The sequence below is a fragment of the Pollachius pollachius genome (assembly GCF_949987615.1).
Source record: "Pollachius pollachius genome assembly, chromosome: 2".
Lineage (NCBI taxonomy): Eukaryota > Metazoa > Chordata > Actinopteri > Gadiformes > Gadidae > Pollachius > Pollachius pollachius.
The window spans coordinates 52,917,925-52,938,469 of NC_136935.1; the positions used below are offsets into that span (position 1 = coordinate 52,917,925).

The 20,545-nt window shown below is 44.2% G+C and overlaps 1 protein-coding gene across 2 annotated transcripts; it reads right to left on the reverse strand.

The window, feature by feature from the left end:
- Positions 1 to 11,777: 11,777 nt before the first annotated feature.
- On the reverse strand, positions 11,778 to 17,965 carry LOC307070314 (digestive cysteine proteinase 1-like). 2 transcript variants are annotated; one of them, XM_079728748.1, is made up of 9 exons: positions 17,883 to 17,965; positions 17,425 to 17,533; positions 16,610 to 16,752; positions 16,317 to 16,520; positions 15,893 to 16,084; positions 15,350 to 15,512; positions 14,868 to 14,973; positions 14,609 to 14,710; positions 11,778 to 13,041 (listed from the first exon to the last, which is right to left on the reverse strand). In XM_079728748.1, exons 2-8 carry the CDS (start codon positions 17,522 to 17,524, stop codon positions 14,611 to 14,613), a joined length of 1,008 nt encoding a protein of 335 aa, XP_079584874.1. In that variant the 5' UTR covers positions 17,525 to 17,533; positions 17,883 to 17,965; the 3' UTR covers positions 11,778 to 13,041; positions 14,609 to 14,610. The 2 variants fall into 2 exon arrangements, with proteins under 2 accessions (XP_079584874.1, XP_079584873.1); XM_079728747.1 differs by lacking the exon at positions 11,778 to 13,041 and adding an exon at positions 13,229 to 13,687.
- Between the last annotated feature and the right edge of the window lie 2,580 nt (positions 17,966 to 20,545).

Below are 20,545 nucleotides of genomic sequence, written 5' to 3' on the forward strand. Positions count from 1 at the left end.
GAGAAATATAAGGAAATCGATTAACGGGAATTAAGGGAGATCACAATATCATGCTCTAATGCTTAATGCTCACCTTAATAACCTTAATCCCCAGAAGGAAATTACCAATTTCGGTTGTCCAATCACTTAAGGAATTGTATTTGCATTGTGCGAGAATGGTAATGTGTGTATCCAATATGTTGGATAACAAGGATTTCATTTGCCTGGTAAGAGACAGCGATTCCCCAGAGTAGTAGAAATGTCCTATTATATTTGGTCTTTGCATGGTGATTCTAGTGACTAGCCCAGAGCCACAGCGAAAACACACATTCTGCAAATACAATCTCAAGTCCTACAAAAGCTGATGTAATGTCCCTGATGCTTAATTTGTCCTTGGGGAGTTCATCTTAATAAACTGGCTGAACCTCAAAATGGCCTATTTCCAAACTGACTTTTCGTTGTTCAAAGAGAGCCAAAGGGTTTCAACACAACATAATGTCATGATAATATATGAGACGTGCAGCCCGCTTTGGTTGTAATTATAAAATGTATAAACAACAAATGATAATGCAGAAATAATGAACTGCTCTATGGAGACACTAACGTTAGACTGGAACTGCACTCCTTTTGGATATCTAGGATCATTTTTTGTCAACCTGCTTTTTTTTCCTTTCAGAAAAAATATATTATTTGTTAAGTGTGCGGGGACTGGGTTCTATATTCATAGTTCCTGCTGCTGTTCTTCAGTCTAACTTAAGGTCGCTCTACGGGGGCTGATGGGGAGGTTAGTTTTAGCGTAAGGGCTAACCCTAACCCTAACCCTGTCTCATCAGGGCTCGGGTTAGGGCTAACCCTAACCCTGTCTCATCAGGGTTAGGGCTAGGGCTAACCCTAACCCTGATGAGACAGGTGAAAGGTAGGCATTAGGAGTCAAGGGGGTGTTAGTTTTAGTATTCTGAAGGGCATGTTATTCTGGTATTCATCACATGCAGGGAATATCTCTTTATGAGTCAAATATTTTGTGCTGAAAGTGCTACGCAGCAAAGGTCAGGATTGGATGAACATTGATCAAATATCTAGCTTCTTATAAGGGGTTAAAAAAAATGGCATTGTTTCCATGACAGAGTTTTCGAGTGTTGAGTTCCAGCAAATTGATTGGTAGTTTATATTTTTAGAATAAATCAATGTGGCCCACGGTATAAATAAATGTAGGGTGGGCCAGTCCATAAACCAAGCATGTTAGCATGGGTTAGATGATGTGATAGGGAGGGAGATAAACCAGGGGAGTTGAGAACCCCTGGTTTAGCCAGTTTATCTAGCCCACTAACTTTAACCAACCCACCATAATTAAAACAACAGGGCTTGTTATGAGCAGAACTTCAGATGCGGCATTCTTGGTGTTTGGTAAGGGTTTGAGTTATGATTCCATCTCTGTGGGGGTCTCTTAAAGTTGTTGGCCTTGCGCACAGTTGTTGACGGGGGGGGGGGGAGACCGTACCGCCCATGCGCTGATAAGCCGCTTCAGGTCGAAGCAAGACACCTCAGTTTCACGTCGGTGTCCGGTTCGCCCTGCATTTTCAGAGACCCCCACAGATATTTGATTTTGCTGCTTTCATGGGAGCCAGGGTTACTAACTAACTAACCCTAACCATAGCCAGACCTCTCTCTATGGGAGCTCAGCTCCCATAGAGAGAGGTCAGGGTTACTAACTAACTAACCCTAACCATAGCCAGACCTCTCTCTATGGGAGCTCAGCTCCCATAGAGAGAGGTCAGGGTTACTAACTAACTAACCCTAACCATAGCCAGACCTCTCTCTCTGGGAGCTCAGCTCCCAGAGAGAGAGGTCTGGGTTACTAACTAACCCTAACCATAGCCAGACCTCTCTCTATGGGAGCTCAGCTCCCATAGAGAGAGGTCAGGGTTACTAACTAACTAACCCTAACCATAGCCAGACCTCTCTCTATGGGAGCTCAGCTCCCGTTGGCCCTCCCCTAACTCCAACCCTGTGTTTGGTCCATCAACTTCACGCTGAGCTTGGTTCACACAGTGTGAGACAGAGGACAGCATGCTACCTCAGAGCCCTCACATACAAAGGCAGATGGGTAGCATAGCATAGCATATGATAGCATAGCGTAGCATATGATTGACTGTCAATGCTAGCATTCCAACAGGGGAGGCAATATTTAATATTTAATATTTTTTGCCCGGTATGTCTTTCCACCATGCTTGATATTTTCCAGTGTGCCCCTTAAAGCAATTCTTTCTCACAGGTTTTATTTCACTTATTTTACTAATTGATTTGTTATGTAATCCTAAATTCTTCTTATTGAGCATTACGAACCAACAACAAGGTAACACACAGTCTCTGAGCCTTCCTCTTAGAAACACACAAACACACACATGCCCATAGGACACACACACACACACACACCACACACACACACACACACACACACATGCCCATAGGACACACACACACACACACACACACACACACGCACGCACGCACACACACACACACACACTCCCTGCTGAGGTCTGTCTCCTGTCTCTGCAGGTGGTCCAACTCTCCAGTCCCCCTGAGGAGGAGCTCAGTCCTACTTGGCCCTCACTGGTCGGTCAGACCAGTCTTTAGAGTGTCTCTGTGCTTTCCATCTCCACTCTTTTCCCTTGAGTCACTGTTAGTCATCGTCATGCTCCCTCTCTCACCTGTCTGCCTTGTGAACGAGCGACGCGGTGACGCTGGTCATCTTTATGTCTTCCGAGCCTCTTTTTCCTCTGACCTTCTCACTTCTCGGGTATGCTCCTGATTCTGTCCACCCCCGCTGCCTCTGGCTACCAACACCCCCCCCGCCCGCATCGCTGCGGCAGACCCACCCCCACCCCGCCCCCCCTTCTCCCTGGCGAATGACGTGGCACCGTCGCATCGTCACGGCAACCCCAGCAAACGCCTCTGTCAACACCGCCGCTGGTCACCTCCCTTCTGTCACCTCCTTTCACCACCCTCCTATCACCTCCTACTGTCTCCTCCCTCCTGTCACCTCCTGTCACCTCCTTTCAACGCCCTCCTGCTACCTCCCTCCTATCCCCTCTTGTCACCTCCCTCCTGTCACCTCCTGTCACCTCCTGTCACCTCCTTTCAATGCCATCCTGTTACCTCCCTCCTGTCACTTCCCTCCCGTCACCTCCTCCTGTCACCTCCTCCTGTACCCTCCCTCCTGTCACCTTCCTCCTGTCACCTTCTCCTGTCACCTCCTGCTACCTCCTGTTACCTCCCTCCTGTCACCTCCCTCCCATCACCTCCTCCTGTCACCTCCTGCTACCTCCTGTTACCTCCCTCCTGTCACCTCCCTCCTGTCACCTCCCTCCCATCACCTCCTCCTGTCACCTCCTCCTGTCACCTCCTGTGACCTCCTCCTGTCACCTCCTGTCACCTCCCGCTTGTCACCTCGTCCTGTCACCTCCTCATGTAACCTCCTCCTGTCACCTCCTGTCACCGCCCTCCTCGCCCAGGCCGCTTTACTTCCCCAACACCTGTTCGTCACCTCCCTGACGGTCTGGTCGTCACCATGATGGCCAAGTCGAAGGAGATGATCTTCAGGACAGTGAGGAGGGGAGGTGATCTTCAGGACAGTGAGGAGGGGAGGTGATCTTCAGGACAGTGAGGAGGGGAGGTGATCTTCAGGACAGTGAGGAGGGGAGGTGATCTTCAGGACTGGAGGACAGGATGTCTAGGGAAGCTGTTTGGAATAAACAGGATGTACTTCAGTCACATGAAGTGTGGGGGGCCATGTCTAGTCTAGTGCTGGTGGTTTCTCCTTGACACCCTGCACAAACACACGTGCAGGTTTAGGGGTTATGTATTTATTATTATTTTTTACATATTGTTGAAACACTGAATTTATTTTCATCATCACATGTATTTTCACCCGTCTTTTCATACACCTATATATGTTGTGTGTGTCTGTATTTCTGTCTGTTTTGAATTTATTTCAAGGCTTCATGTGCAATACATAGTGTATTTTCACAGATTGCCCTACAAAAGTAGATGATATATTATAGATTTTGTCCAGCCCAGACAACCAAGTGCCTTCCCTGATTTTATTTAAAGCTGTGAACGTCTCTGACATATTGACTTATATCTAATGAGACACAAACGGACAGCTGCTAGTCTCTGCTCTGTGTCGCAAATGGCAGACACCCTGAATTTAGTTCTGTACTTTAGTTCTCACACCCTAACCCCTACCCTAACCCTAACCCTAACCCCTACCCTAACCCTAACCCTAACCCCTACCCTAACCCTAACCCTAACCCCTACCCTAACCCTAACCCTTACCCTAACCCCTACCCTAACCCTAACCCTAACCCTTACCCTAACCCCTACCCTAACCCTAACCCTTACCCTAACCCCTACCCTAACCCTAACCCTAACCCTAACCCTAACCCCTACCCTAACCCTTAACCACAGTCGGTAGGAGGGGAGGATGGTAGGAGGAGAGGCTGGTAGGAGGAGAGGCTGGGGAGGCTGGTAGGAGGAGAGGCTGGTAGGAGGAGAGGCTGGGGAGGCTGGTAGGAGGAGAGGCTGGTAGGAGGAGAGGCTGGGGAGGCTGGTAGGAGGAGAGGCTGGTAGGAGGAGAGGCTGGGGAGGCTGGTAGGAGGAGAGGCTGGTAGGAGGAGAGGCTGGGGAGGCTGGTAGGAGGGGAGGCTGGTAGGAGGAGAGGCTGGTAGGAGGAGAGGCTGGTAGGAGGGGAGGCTGGTAGGAGGAGAGGCTGGTAGGAGGAGAGGCTGGTAGGAGGAGAGGCTGGTAGGAGGAGAGGCTGGTAGGAGGAGAGGCTGGGGAGGCTGGTAGGAGGAGAGGCTTGTAGGAGGAGAGGCTGGTAGGAGGAGAGGCTGGTAGGAGGAGAGGCTGGTAGGAGGAGAGGCTGAACGCTCGTCTGTTAGTTTTCTGCTGCGGGCGCAGAGCAGCGGGCATCACATCAAGAAGAACCGGACAGACCGCTGCAGCCCTCGGGCAGGAAGAGACACACACACATTTATATATATATTTATATATATATATTTATAGATATGTGTGTGTGTTTTAATAGAGGAAAGGGTGCATCTTAAATGAATGTGGACATTGTGGTGGAAGTTGTCAAACTATTAAAAGATATGTGTTTTTGAAATCTTTTTCCAAATGTGACACAATTTGAAATGCAATCTTTTTGCGCTTTGTGGTGTGTAATATTTTATTAATATGTTTCCCTCAGAGGGGTGGATTCTCAGTAAGAATCAACCATTTAACTATCTGGATCATAACATCACACATCTTTAGGGAGGCACAATGACCTCTAAACCTTTAATGAGAAGTTAACAACTGGAATTGTACAAGTCAATACTTGTATAAAGGCCGCAAGAGAGAATACCTGTAACTTGGTTTAGTGCTCTGTTTAGGATGAACAAAGTGAGGGTTGGTGTTTTGAATGTCTGTTTGAAATAAAGATCTTACTTTAAGGAGCCTTTGTATGCTTATATCTTCAAGTCATCAAGAAAAGACAATATACCCAAATCATACATGCACAAAACATACACCTAAAAGATCTAGAACGAGACTATTGGAGGCAGATACTGGTAATGCTAATGATAGCATACAGCTGTTAACTCAGGAGATAAATCGTCCATATCAGTGGAGATGAAACCTGATGAATGAGAAGCTTCTATAAGGTCAGTGACATCTGGGTCTCCAGACACAATCCCACATGGCGCCCTGCTCAGTCTGATAGATGATATTATATACATTCTTTACATTATAGACAATATTCCTCGCAACAAAAGTAATCAAATGCATTCCAAACTTCCCAAAATGTCCAAGTAGTATCTCGAGTTTAAAGCGAGACAAACGGCTGACAATTAAGTGATGCTTTTCTTCTGTGCTCTGGCCTTATCACATAGAATAGCTCATTGGTCTAGAGGAGCTTTTGAGGATACAGAGTTGGACTGGTTGATGAAACGGGTCGAAGCCAGTTCATTTCTAACACTATGTATACTATTATATATACTACTATACATACTATATGCACTACACACTCAAGGTTAGGGCATTAGGTCAGATCATTTGAGAAGATATTTTTTGAGACTTGCTCTTGGATTTTCAGGTTGTTTGAATGATAACTGTGCCTTGATGTTATCCATTCCTTCCTCAGTTCCAAAATATCCAGGCCATTGAAATCATCCCACAGAGTCCAGGGTCTTCTGATGTCACCACAGCCAACAAACCACAGCTTATTAGTTACACATAAGGTCCCAGATGTAAACGTGTCCTTCCCTATATTTTTGATGACCAAAGGTCAACCAAGCCTCTAAATGAAGCTATCTAGATATGAGAAGCCACTGGAGGTGTCTGGAGGTCAGAGGTAGGCGTCTGGAGGTCAGAGGTAGGTGTCTGCAGGTCAGAGGTAGGCGTCTGGAGGTCAGAGGTCAGAGGTAGGCGTCTGGAGGTCAGAGGTAGGCGTCTGGAGGTCAGAGGTAGGCGTCTGGAGGTCAGAGGTAGGCGTCTGGAGGTCAGAGGTATACATTTGGAGGTCAGAGGTAGGCGTCTGGAGGTCAGAGGTAGGCGTCTGGAGGTCAGAGGTATGCATCTGGAGGTCAGAGGTAGGCGTCTGGAGGTCAGAGTAAGGCGTCTGGAGGTCAGAGGTATGCATCTGGAGGTCAGAGGTAGGCGTCTGGAGGTCAGAGGTAGGCTTTTAGAGATCAATGTTTGGAGAGGTAGGTTGTAAAAATGAACCAGAACACAACATGGTCACAGAAGACCAAAGAAACCAACAGCCCAAACCCCACAACCAATCACCAACCAAACCCACTAATTACATCATCCAATCAACTGTCACAACCACTAATTAAATCATCCAATCAACTGTCACACTCACACCTACTAATTTAATCATCCAATCAGCGGTCACGCATAACACAACGGAGCGGCATGCAGGGAGAAAGAATAGAGTTGGAGGGACAGAAAAACACCAACTGGGTAACACAGGACAAAAATAAAACACACACACATACACACACACACACACACACACGCGCACACACACACACACACACACACACACACATCAAATCATATCTTTGGACAGCAAGGACATAATGATTAATAATCAAAATGTTATGTATGCGTTCATTATTCATGACCTTATACCCAGTTGAAACCCAGGAACGGGTTTGTGTGCACGTGTATAGGATGGGAAAGACATATACATGTGGACGAATACAGAGATGTACACACACACACACACACACACACACACACACACACACACACACAAACATACATACACACACACATGCACCCAACCACCTACTAATGTCCCTCTAAAGATGCCGTGCAGTCTTTTCAAACAGAGATTCATGCTTCCAGGTACTCCTGATATGTGTGTTGATAGACTTGTTGGACTCCCCAGGGTTAGGGTTAGGGTTAGGGTAAGGGTAAGGGTTAGGGTTAGGGTAATCCTAACCCTAACCCTAACCCTTAGGGTAAGGGTTAGGGTAAGGGTTAGGGTTAGGGTTAGGGTTAGGGTTAGGGTAATCCTAACCCTAACCCTAACCCCCCTGTCCCTTTACAGTTGAATCTGACCGCTGGTAAGACTTGGCCTCTCATAACATCAACATATGGTTGATACATGGTCAACAGTCCTGATATAGAGAGAGACCTCCCGGAGAGACCTCCCGGAGAGACAGACCAGAGAGACCGACCAGAGAGACCGACCTGAGACCGACCACAGAGACCGGAGGAACAACCAGAAAGATTCTGCATAGAGACCAACCTTCCTACCTCTCTTCTTCTCTCCTTCAATCTTCTCCCTTGCTCCCTCACACACACACACTAAACTCCCCCTACACACACACACACACACACACACACACACGTGAGTAAAGAAGAAAAAAGATACAGACTTTAACTCTCTGAGGCGTCTGCATATAACATTTCCATAATCACATGCATTCTGCCCGTGCACATCCTCCCACACAAAGAACTCCCGTCTCTTTAAAGGACAGCGTCTGTCTGACAGTGTCTTTGGTCACAAAAGGCTGTCAGAATCATCTATATAATCTTCATTAGTCATCACATCTCATTAACCTCACTTTGACACACTAAGTAGCCATTATGTCTCTGAGGAAGTAATTCTACATGATCTGGGTTCACCTCTGTGTTCTCCTGTCTAAGACTGGATCCACTATACTCATCATCCAGGGTTTAGTGATACAGCAGGCACTTTAGATTAAACACACTTTATACCTTTTGATTATTAACCCACTTTAATGGAAGTGGTCCAATATCCTAAATCCTTACTTCTTGAGTGTGTGGTACCGGGATGTGATTTCATTAAATTATACATTTGCAGGGTCAGTCACTTCACCAATTTCATTGAGAGCTAAATATGAATTATTAATATCTATGAAGTTCCCCACAGCAGGCGTCTCACCGGTGGAGACCGACGGAATTAAAAAACATTCCTCTGATGATCCTTTTCCAAGTCACTTAAACATTCTCCCATTGTAAAACCAAATCTATTTGACCAAAACTCAAAAAGTTCCACCGGCTGAATGTGGATCTCAGGCAGGAGTGTAGTGCCGTAGTTCCCACCTCCCAATCGCAGGTCTAGATGTCGTGCCCCCCCCCCCACGCTAGGCGTTTGATTGCTGTCAAAGCTTCTTACTTGGGGCTCAGTAATGACTCAGTAATGACTCTGGAGATGGGTTCACTACAACACTACAGACAGACACACTACAGTGTGTCTGTGTAGGTCCTGCACTGCTCTGAATGGCTCAGCATGTCTCACTGTATCAACAGCATCACGCCCTCAGGCTGACTGCAGACGGGCAGCGAGCGGAGGTGGAGAGATGATGACGGAGTCGCAGTGTTTTCACAAGCAAAAGGATCGATCATCTGCCGTCTACAGACGATCGAAGTTCTGTGTGTGATGGTGTGTGATGGTGTGTGATGGTGTGTGTGTGTGTGTGTGTGTGTGTGATGTTGTGCGTGTGTGTGTGCACATGAAGCCATCAGAAGGAAGAAGTTTGAATTTGTTTTTTCCACAGATGTTTGTTTTATGAACAGATCAGTCATTAACAACCATGTTCAAAAGTCCAAGCTATAGGCACGGTAAAAAGGTCAACGTCAGAGTAAAAGGAGGAGAAACACTGAGAAATGCATCCTGATTTTGTCTGTGACTGCCACCAAGAGGCGATAATGAGTTGCTACTGCTAGATAATTCAAACCAGAAGCCGCTTGTTTGAGTGTACGCTGATGACATAGGAGTGTCTTAGTTATCCTCACACAGTTATTCTATAAAATGACAGCCTCCAGGGCACACACACTTCCACCAGACTACACTACAAACCCAACTCAACAAACAAGTCTTAAAATATGATTCTGTTAGTCAGCGTTAATGTTTGTATTTGTGTGTTTAACAGAACTAGGCTCCAGCAATATCAAAGATGTTTTGATACGTTTGTATGTATACAAATCAAATACACTTAGTTTTTCATAACTAGTCTCTCCTGACACGATACAACGTTGGAACCTGTCAACCTGTCAGTCATTGTAGTGGCGAAAAAGCTGTTATTAAAGTCGTAAAGTCTAATTTACTGTTTTTCAGCAGTGTGTTTTCATTTGTTCTAAATACTGAATTCCCCATTTCATAATTAGTTACATTGATATTACTAAGGGTACAATTTATATGAGTAACTATTACTAAATTAATTCATGATGAGTCATGTTGAATTCATAATGAATTCAAAAAATTATGTTAAAAGTGTTTTTTTAGCGAATTGCGTGAATTTATTGATCGGGAAGTGCATAAATGTATGGATGAATAAATATAAAAGATGTTAGTGATATAAAGATTCTACACAGTCTACCACATTATCAGCAAACAGCACTGTGTCGTCACCTTGGAGTAATAAGTAGATGGTGAACTTATTCCACAGGTTGTTGAAAACCTTTATAAAGATCGCATGGGAACTTCATTCTCTGAACTAAGCAAAACTGAAAAGAGGTTTACCACTTCCTCTGGGTCAGCTTACCCAGGTTTGTCACTAACCTATCAGCTCAATGCTCCCACTGGTGACGGCATTTTGCTGTTTGCCGTTAATGTGGTACATACCTCTAGGTAGTGCTAAATGCATATTTATTCATGGCCAAAAGCTGTGTGCGCCTCCAGACGATATTATGAATCACAAACGACTGCGTTGGTTCTCCGACGTCTCTGGTTCTTCCACTTCCACATAAATCTGAAGTAGACTGAACCGCGCGCTGCCTGCTGCCGGCTGCCTGCTGCCGGGTTGGTTCTTTGCGGCGGTGGTACCTCGCAGCAACCGGCAGCAGGCATCATGGTGCAGTTCACCTACTTCACAGAGTCAAAGCCAAAGTTCCTTTCCATTTTTTTTCTGTCAGAGTATGAACTAGACGGTGGTTAAGGTTACACACTTTTTGTCTTCCCAGGTCCTTCTGGGGGCCCTGGAAAAACCAATAAGTGAGTTCCTGTTCTGATTTTCTGTCCCACTGAAATGTGACTTAGATAATTGCATCACAGTGAAAGTGTAGTCTACAGTAAATGTATCTTTAAATCTCAAGTCATTAATTATTTCAAGAACACATTTACCCTATGTACAGTTGGGCAAAAAAAGTATTTAGTCAGCCACCAATTGTGCAAGTTCTCCCACTTAAAAAGACGAGAGAGGCCTGAGGTATACCTCAGGCCTCTCTCATCTTTTTAAGTGGGAGAACTTGCACAATTGGTGGCTGACTAAATACTTTTTTGCCCCACTGTATGTCATGTCTACACTGACACATTTACAGAAATGTTGATATGTGCACTGCATGTCCTTTTGAATAAACAAATTAAATGAAATGAACTTGTTACATGATCAACTTTGGATATAATGGCAGATATTGCATTAAAGTTTTGACATGACAAGTCCTTATACGAGTACGGTACATCATATACTTAATTATATTGTCATAATAAAGTTATCTAATAGGGAGAAAGTATGTTTGAGCATGAATCTGTTGTATTAAAGACCACAGCATGCAAAGAAAGCAAATATGCCTAAATCATACGGCTATCTTTTTGAAGATTTTTTTCTATCTAAGTGAACACATCAAGGTTGGTAAAAGATTTAGATATAGGAATCCAGGTTTCAGATTAGATTATTTTCCATTTGATCACTTAATAAATTCTCAGAAAGAGGAAATTTCAAGGTGTCACCCAACACATTTGACCGTTGTGGCTACTAACACGGCATGGTAAGAATGACAAGCCTAAATGCTTTTATCAAAGAACCTGTCTCATAAATATTGACATTGTATTTATGCAATGAAAGTGATAGCTTTCTGCTATGTCAGTGTACCCAATTACATAATGAGTAAATATGAATCTTTATAATATGTCCGGTTATTTTCCCCCTTTGAGTTCCCGTAACACTCAGTCTCGAGTAATTGGAAGAAACGTGCTGATGGCTGCAGTTGTGGTTGGTGTCAGCAGTGATAAGGAAACAGACTGCAAGAAACTGGATGTTCTCCTGAAGTGATATATGACAAATATTTCCACTTCAATATCACCCAGAATAAATGTCATTGACTGTAGGAGAACCTGCAACTGGCAACGTCTTTATGCAATTGCACAATATTTGTAATGTAGTCAAAGTCAAAGTCAGCTTTAATGTCAATTTCTTCACATGCACCAGATATGCGGACATCACGCAAAAAACATTCTAAATGACAGTTCCCATGACGAATATTCATTAATGCCCTCAGGGAGAAGGTACAGGGTCTTCTTATGTAAACACAACCGGTTCAAACATTACTTTGTCCCATTGTCATTCAAGCTCATTAATGAGCAAATGTATGGAGGTTTTGTGTATTATATACAGTGTATCAGCTCCTTAGTGTGCCATGAAGCACTTTAATAAGTGCCAGCACTGTAATATGTACTAGCACTTTAATATGCACCAGCAGCTTACTGTGCACTACACTTTAAATGTGTACTAGCACTGTACCTTTGACTCTTACGGAGGGCAAAGTGCACAGCTCAGATCTCCTGCACTCTGGTCCCTATCTGGTTACCAGTTATGTGCTTTGTTTCTATGTTGGATGTTTTACTTTCTTCATGCATTGTTGTCTCTGTATGTTTCATGATTTCCAAATTTCTCACAAGGGTAAGCACACAGCCTTGGGGGGGGGGGGGGGGGTGATGCTCGAGGTGTTCTTGCCAACTCATACTGCTTGTGGCCTCTCACTGAGGAAGTCCAGCAGCCAGTTGCAAAGGGAGGTTTTGAGCTCCAGCTGGTCTAGTTTACAGATGAGTTGTTGTGGGATTATGGTGTTGAATGCTGAAGTCTAAGAGCAGCATTCTCCCATATGAGTCTATTGTGTCCAGGTGGGTGAGGGCTGGGAGGAGAGCCAAACGTCCTCTGAGGGACGTTTGGCTCGGAATGCGAACCGAGGTCCAGGGTGGGGGGGGAGGATGGACTTGACGTGTGATATGACTAGCCGGTCAATGCGCTTCATGGTGATGGGGATCAGTGCCACAGGGCGATAGTCATTGAAGCAGGATGGAGCAGGTTTCTTTGGCACAGGTATGATGATGGTGGCCTTGAAATGTAGTGTTAGACGTGTTAAAGACATCCTTAAGCTCCTCTTCGCAGTCCTTCAGCCCACAGCCTGGGATGTTGTCTGGGCCTGTTGCCTTACAGAGGTTGGTAGTGGGGAGCGTCTTCTTCACCCTGGCAGCAGCCAGGCAAAGAGGCTGATCCTGGGGGTTTGTGTTGATGGTGGCTTCAAACCATGCAAAGAAGCCCTTGAGGTTGTTGAGCAGAGAGATGTTGTTGAACAGATCTGTGGCGCGGGCTTGTAGTCAGTGATGGTCTGAATGCCCTGCCACAGGCTCTGCGTCTCTGCTGTCTTTAAAGTGGCAGGTTATCTTTTTTCTATGGTCCCATTTTGCTTTCCTGATGCCACGGGACAGGTTGGCTCTCGCTGTTCTCAGGCCATTTACATCCCCGGGTCTCAAGGCTTTGTCTGAACAACAACATTATACGCACCCCAAATATTACTTTCAGCTTAAAGTCTCACTTCACAGCAATGCATGTAGATTAATCTATTTCTATTCAACTGAGTACAACTTTGGTATCATTTTCCAAAGTCCTAGGCTCCACACACATTATGAGACTGAACAGAACATGATCAAATTACACTAATTGGGTGCTTGAGGGTTTATTCTCAACCTTAAGTTACACGGTTCAACAACAGACACGTCTGGTCACACAGTGACAACAGAAACCCCATTATTCCTGTTATTCCATGTGATTTTGACACCATTGTTTTTTTTTTTGCTACATAATGTTGCTTTAGAGAAGCATGAAATAGACATTCCCTCTTTCATCAATTGTCAAGGCACTTCTATGAATTCTGAATTCGGGGGGTGCAATATTTGTCTTAATGCCATGAAAATGGCAATATTATTATGATGTTTAATGCCAACCATCCTGACACACAATACACCAGGCTTAGGAACTTGTTTTTCAGTGTACAAGGTTATGGTCACTACAACCTATTGGGATAGACATGGAGGCAGAACAAACCTCAGTTACATTTACATATATGTGATCAATACAACTCTGGTGCCATCACCCTTCAAACTTATCCTGGTGGGTTTCTTTACAACCTGCGAGAAAATACAAGCAGCACATGTATCCATAAGTTTAGTTTTCATTGGACAACAAGAGGAATTCCATTCTACATTCATATCACCCAAAAAGTACACTTCATGAGTAGCACTACTCACATGGTCTAGCATATCACAAATTGTGTCTAAATAGCAGCTATTAGCATTAGGGGGCCTTTAACAGCATCCTAGTAATATTGGTTTAAGATGCGTCAGATGAATTTGTAACCAGAGTACTTCAGTATCAGATTTCATCAGATCGTCCCTAACTAGAGTAGGTATATGACTTTCAATATAACAAGCAACCCCTCCACCATATGAATTCCTGTCTTTTTGAAGAAATATTATATCTATCTATCATCAGTGATGAATCCTCAAAGGTACCATCTAAAGTGCTGCCTATAGGAAAAATAACGAGAACATTTGGTGCATCATAGACAGAGTATCGGTCTGTCAGATATACTAACCAATGGGGGCAGCAAAATTGAAAGTGAAACTTAAGTGAGGTTGCCCCCATAGCTTGTTAGTTTATGATGACTTTTGAAGCTTAATGCACCTTGATGTTGAACGTACACATTCTCAAGTGGCTTGTGACTCTTTGGATTGTTGGTTACATTAATCATCCGCCAGAAATACCCTTCCTTTAGCCGGGTAAACCCAGCCAATTCTGCAAGCAATTTAATTTCGCTCTGCAGATCAGGCTAGCACCAATGCTGTTTTGGCCAACTCAAGAATCCCAAGAACCCGGGATGGGTAAGAGTAGCCTAAGAGTAAGAGTTTAATGCACCAATAGATAGCTGATGTTTACTGGCGGTTACAACTCTTGAAGTGTTAGTGTAAGTGCAGCAATTCCAGCATATTCAATCTTAAATGAGATTGAGATGTGATCTGGCGTAAGCCAGGCCACCCTTTTTAACTCACCATCAGACTTCAGGGTAGTAGGCATACGTTGCAATGTCACATTGGTTGTCCTTATTCCTGGACATCCTGAGGTAGCCATTTTCTCCCCAATTAATATCCCAACTGCACAAACAAACAAAATATTCACTTTATAAAGACCATGAATATAAACAGAAAATAGAGAATATTAACAGTATTTCAAAGTTGCAAAATAACAAGACAGAGGTAGATTCAAGGTGTGTTTGGATAATCTGCATGTTTCAACTGTGCAGTAGGCTACCTGTTCTTTACCAGCCAGTAGTCTTGGCCATCTTCAGTTCCATACCCCACCACCAACATGGCATGGAGTAAGTTGGTTTCTCGGCAGGAGGGCTGATCATAGATACCTTTTTAAATAAGTATATTAATCAGTCATTCTCCTTTGGAAACTATTCACCAATCAATGTATCAGCGAGTCAATTATCCAATCAATCAATCAGCCAATCAATCAATCAGCCAATCAATCAGCCAATTGATCAACCAATCAACAATGTCAATTAATCAATCAATTCATCAATAAATTAACCAATCAATCAACCAATCAAAAATAAAAAAATAAATTCCAAATTTAACAACCAAGGGGATCTTAACTATTCAATCAATAAACAGAATACACAGACCCTATCGAAAAAGAGGCTGTGGCAGGGACACTGAGGCGCACTCACTGATATAACACTGAAGTAGTTTAAATCTCATGAGACAGATCTGTATGTCAAAACCGACCTGAGTGATAAGACCAGAAATCTTCATAAACATCAATGGCTATAGCCACAGGTCCCACGGTTGCCACAGCTTCCTGCAGAGCGGGTTCACTTCCGCTAGTCACCTGGACGTATCCGTTACATGTAGCCCCAATGCCTGATTCCTTGAAGCGGCAAGTCGAGTCCTGCAATATCATGTGAAGTAACGATTAGTTCAACAACATTAAAGTATGTTTAAAACATGTAGCATTCTATCTCCAGTGTCTTAAGAGGGACAATGTTTCTCGGGCACAATCAAAAACTTGCCTGTGTCCATAAAGTAACTCTTTATTTTGCAAAAGACATTCTATGATGTGAACAAGACCAGGCATCTATCTATCTGAAATGACTTACAATACAGTACAGACTACTATGATGTCCCAGCCCATACGTTTCACATGATGAAAAATGTTTCCTTATAAATAAAATTAATTTAAAAAAACAACAAGAGCCTGAACAACTAAATGGATACAAATAAAACCCTAGGTATAAATAAACTAATCTAATCCAATGATTGGTCAATCACCTTTCCTTCATAGGGATAAGCCTCCTCAGTGTCTATTCCCCCGTTATCATGGATATAGCGAAAGGCATTGTACATCCAGCCTCCTTCGCAGCCCTGGGGCCCATAAGGCTTGGCGCAGTCCACCAGCTGCTGTTCACTCAGAGAGGGGAGATGTCCGTGTTTTATACAGGTGTGGGACTCCAGTGCACCTGTCTGAGGAAGAACAGAACAGAACTAATGGGGATGAAGCTCTCCAGCCACCCTTTGCTCTAGTATTCAGGTTAAAAACATAACCTCCTAATGGAACACACACTTTCACACTTAGAGAGAGAAACAGTCTCAGAGAGAGACAGACACAAACAGTCACAGACACACACACACACACACACACACACACACACACACACACACACACAAATATGCCTCTTTAAATCCTCCAACTTACTGTACTAAACGCCCAGCAGGAACCACAACTGCCCTGCATTTTGACAGGGGTCACACAGTTTGTTTTCCTCCAGTCGATTGAGTCCGGGAGCATAGCGCTCCCTGTGTGTCTGAAGAACTTTACTCCTTGGTGATGCATAGTTTTAGCCTCATTGGAAAGCATCGTACTTCTCAGGAGTACAGTACTATAGAGCTCCTCCCTGCTCTGATAGAGAAAACAAAAAACTATCTTTAGAAGGCAATCCCAAAATGTATACAATTCTCAATTATTCCATCGTTAATAAGCCATCCCACCATGTCAGAGAAGTGGTTCATGCCCATGCGGTAGGACTTGATGCCCTCATCAGCCAGGATGTTGTGGGCCAGGACCCTGCGGCGGGTGGAGAGCCAGATGTTCTTCCTATGAGCCTCCTGCCTTAGGGTCCGGTAGACCTTACCTGTGGGTCAAAGGGTTAGGGTTAGGGTTAGGGTTGTGCTGGTCCGGTAGACCTTACCTATGGGTCAAAGGGTTAGGGTTAGGGTTAGGGTTGTGCTGGTCCTGTAGACCTTACCTATGGGTCAAAAGGTTAGGGTTAGGGTTAGGGTTGTGCTGGTCCTGTAGACCTTACCCATAGGTCAAAAAAAATCTTGTAAATTAAATATACTTTTTACAGTCTGCTGACTTTCAATCAATCAACAAGTGTTTCATTCCCGAACCCATCACCGAAAGTCTCGTGTCAGATTGGATTAAAAGACATCTGCTAAATATCAGTCAGTCAAGTTTTCTGTCTTCCTGTTCATGAAATAATCCTAACCAAGGAGCTAAAGTTGATAACTTGTCTTTATAGACAGCCTGCTACTTATTCAACACCGCAGAAGCCTCAGACGGTTTACACAGAAAGGAAACTAAACCTGACAGACCGGACAGGGATATTAACAGAAACACTAAGAGAAAACATTCAAACCGAGATTTAGAGCATTAAACACAAGCCCACATCAGATTAGAAAATGTGGTTTATTTTTTAAACAACTTCAAAGCTGAAACAGTCTGGAAAAGCATAACTCATAACATGTATTCAATATAACATGCTAAATTAAGGCAACTGAGTGATAACAAAATATTCCCTCACCGAACTTGAGTCTCCATGCGTGGAACTCCAGGTCCTCCAGAGAGAGGCTAGCACAGTTCACCACCGCCAGACAGACAACTGCAATCAGCAACAGTCTCATGCTGCTACACTGAGGAAATAATCACAAGATTAGACTTCACTAACCCTAACCCTTATCAGCAACAGTCTCATGCTGCTACGCTGAGGAAATAATCACAAGATTAGACTTCACTAACCCTTTACCTAACCCTAACCCTAATCAGCAACAGCCTCATGCTGCTACGCTGAGGAAATAATCACAAGATTAGACTTCACTTCAATTTAACACATACAGTATGTGACTGGGTGTGGATGTGGGAGTGGGAGTGCGTGTGCATGTGAGTGCGTGTTCGTGTGAGTGTGTGTGCATTTGTGTGTGCGAGAGTGAGTGAGAGTCCATGTGTCTAAGAATGTCTAAGAAGTAAAACTTGAAGCCTCACCTGTTTAAAGGTGAAAACCTTGTGTAGACGATAATCAGACACAGTTTGACTGACCACAGCGCTAAATCAAAGTCTCTTCTACCCGCTGACTCAAGAGGACTAAAGGATTTCCTGTTTGCTCTGAGCTGCACCCATGTGATCATTTCTGGTCAAAAGATGAGGCAATGCCAGAGAGGGCTGAAAAGCTGCCAATAAAAACAATGAAGGTTAAACCAAACAAGTTTACACCTGTGTGTGTGGGTTAATGTATGTGTGTATGTGTGGGTTAATGTATGTGTGTGTGTGTGTGTGTGTGTGTGTACTCGCTACTGTAATACACTTTACTATTTTAGTATTGCTCTAAAACCACCTGTAGAGTACAATTAAAAGTTAGTATTCATCACTGTAAAGGAGGACATTTTTTACTTTTTTTTTTTGTTTATGTCTCTTGTGTGGAGAAAAGCACAGAACAAGACAAGCACAAAGATTCAGGTTGAGGTAAGGGAAATATATACATATATACATATATATGTATATATTGTGGCAGACGGCAGGGAGGAGCGAGGGGAGTGGTAATTGAAGGGAGATATCTGGCAGCCTGCAGGTGTGTAACGGTTGTGATTGGGTCTAAAGGACTGAAAGACAGGACAAACACATTGGTCTCTTTCAAAGGTATATTTGTGACACACACACACCTAATGCGGATGCAGATCTGCAATACCCAATCACACCAGCAGAAGGCTCTAAAACACCAACAACTGCTCTATCATTTGCGAAACTCATGATAACTAATGAACGGTTTTCCATATCTGCTCCACGGCTCCACCCCCAAGCCTTACATGGACTTCCTCCCTTAAACAATTCAAACCGGAGGATCACTAAGCAGGGGGGATTGGGTTAGGGTTAGGGTTACCCTAACCCTAACCCAATCTCCCCAATCCCCCCTGCTTAATAGGGTTAGGGTTACCCTAACCCTAACCCTAATAAGCAGGGGGGATTGGGTTAGGGTTAGGGTTAGGGCTACCCTAACCCTAACCCTAACCCTATTAAGCCGGGGGGATTGGGTTAGGGCTACCCTAACCCTAACCCTATTAAGCAGGGGGGATTGGGTTAGGGTTAGGGTTACCCTAACCCTATTAAGCAGGGGGGATTGGGTTAGGGCTACCCTAACCCTATTAAGCAGGGGTGATTGGGTTAGGGTTACCTTAACCCTATTAAGCAGGGGGGATAGGGTTAGGGTTAGGGTTACCCTATTAAGCAGGGGGGATTGGGTTAGGGTTAGGGTTACCCTAACCCTATTAAGCAGGGGTGATTGGGTTAGGGTTACCGTAACCCTATTAAGCAGGGGTGATTGGGTTAGGGTTACCCTAACCCTATTAAGCAGGGGGGTTAGGGTTAGGGTTACCCTAACCCTACTAAGCAGGGGGGATTGGAATTAAAGGGGAGAGCAGGGTACCACACGGGTGGGCTAGCAAACTACAGACAGCATCTGTGATCTCCTGGAAGTACTGCACCGCCGATGAGAGAGAGAGAGATGGGATTGGATTGTTTACGGATTACAGATTGGACCCTGACGGAGGTGGATGACCCTTTTTCCCATCCTGGTTTTAAATACCCGTTAAATAAATCACAGTGACTTTGAACTGCTCTCTGTGTTGTGTGGTTTACTGTTCACCTTGGCAGCGTGGAAACCCCACACCCACGAGCCTGCTACAATATATAATACATTTAATAATATTATTAATAAAAACATTGAGGTAAGGGAAAATACCATATGCTCTGCTGTCAATTTTCATGAATAATCAATAAGTCAGTGTTGACGTTTTTATCCAGAAGCTCCGTGCTGCGTTGTCAGAGCTCTCTTCCTCCTCCGATAGGAGAGCCACTGTTCCCCCAACCACGTTGTAGAAAACGTTTCTCTTTTGGCTATTTCCTTTAGCTATTTACCTGGAACAATGAAAAGAGAATATAAAACCATTATTTGGTCTATTATCTTTTCTTTATATACTACAAATAACCATACATAATCATACTAACCCTAAATATATGTTGGGCATTACAGATGATGTCAACGTCTAGGAGGGGAAGGACTGGAGGAGTTTCGGGGTTTCGTAGGGCGACCGCCAAGCAGAGAGCCCCCAGCACAGACCCCCCAGCAGAGACCCCCCAGCACAGACCGCAGTCTGTGCTGGACGGTCTGTGCTGGGCGGTCTGTGCTCGAGGTGTGTCGTGTGGCTCTGAGGGACGGGAACGCGATGGCAGTTTGACAGGGAGTCCCCAGTCTAGGGTTAGGGTTAGGGGTCCCCAGTCTAGGGTTAGGGTTAAGGGTCCCCAGTCTAGGGTTAGGGTTAGGGTGAGGGTTAGTCTAGGGGGACTTGGACACTAATATATGATATATAAGCTGAACTGTCCATGTTGGAATTACCCCATGATGGAGGAAGGGGTGGGCCTAATTTTGGGGTTTAACAGAGCAACACCCCGCCACACCTAGGAACTGCTATGTGTTGTACTATATATCTACTATGAACTCATTGTGGAATTCCCACAACCCTTTATTTTCAAGAACAAAAAAAAACATTTTCAATTTTTTATATTTATGTCATGAAACATATAAGTATATAATGTAAGTACGTGACCTCGTTCATCTTCAGCTCAAAGGCGTGCTTCCTCAGATGGTTGTTCTG

What these genes read in the sequence shown, in the direction of transcription:
- LOC307070314 (XM_079728748.1), bottom strand. Translation starts at nt 17,524, where the DNA reads ATGAGACTGTTGCTGATTGCAGTTGTCTGTCTGGCGGTGGTGAACTGT. An exon ending in TGAACCACTTCTCTGACATG is followed by an intron (nt 16,521 to 16,609) that starts GTGGGATGGCTT and finishes TTTCTCTATCAG; the next exon opens with AGCAGGGAGGAGCTCTATAG. An exon ending in TACTGGCTGGTAAAGAACAG is followed by an intron (nt 14,711 to 14,867) that starts GTAGCCTACTGC and finishes TTGTTTGTGCAG; the next exon opens with TTGGGATATTAATTGGGGAG.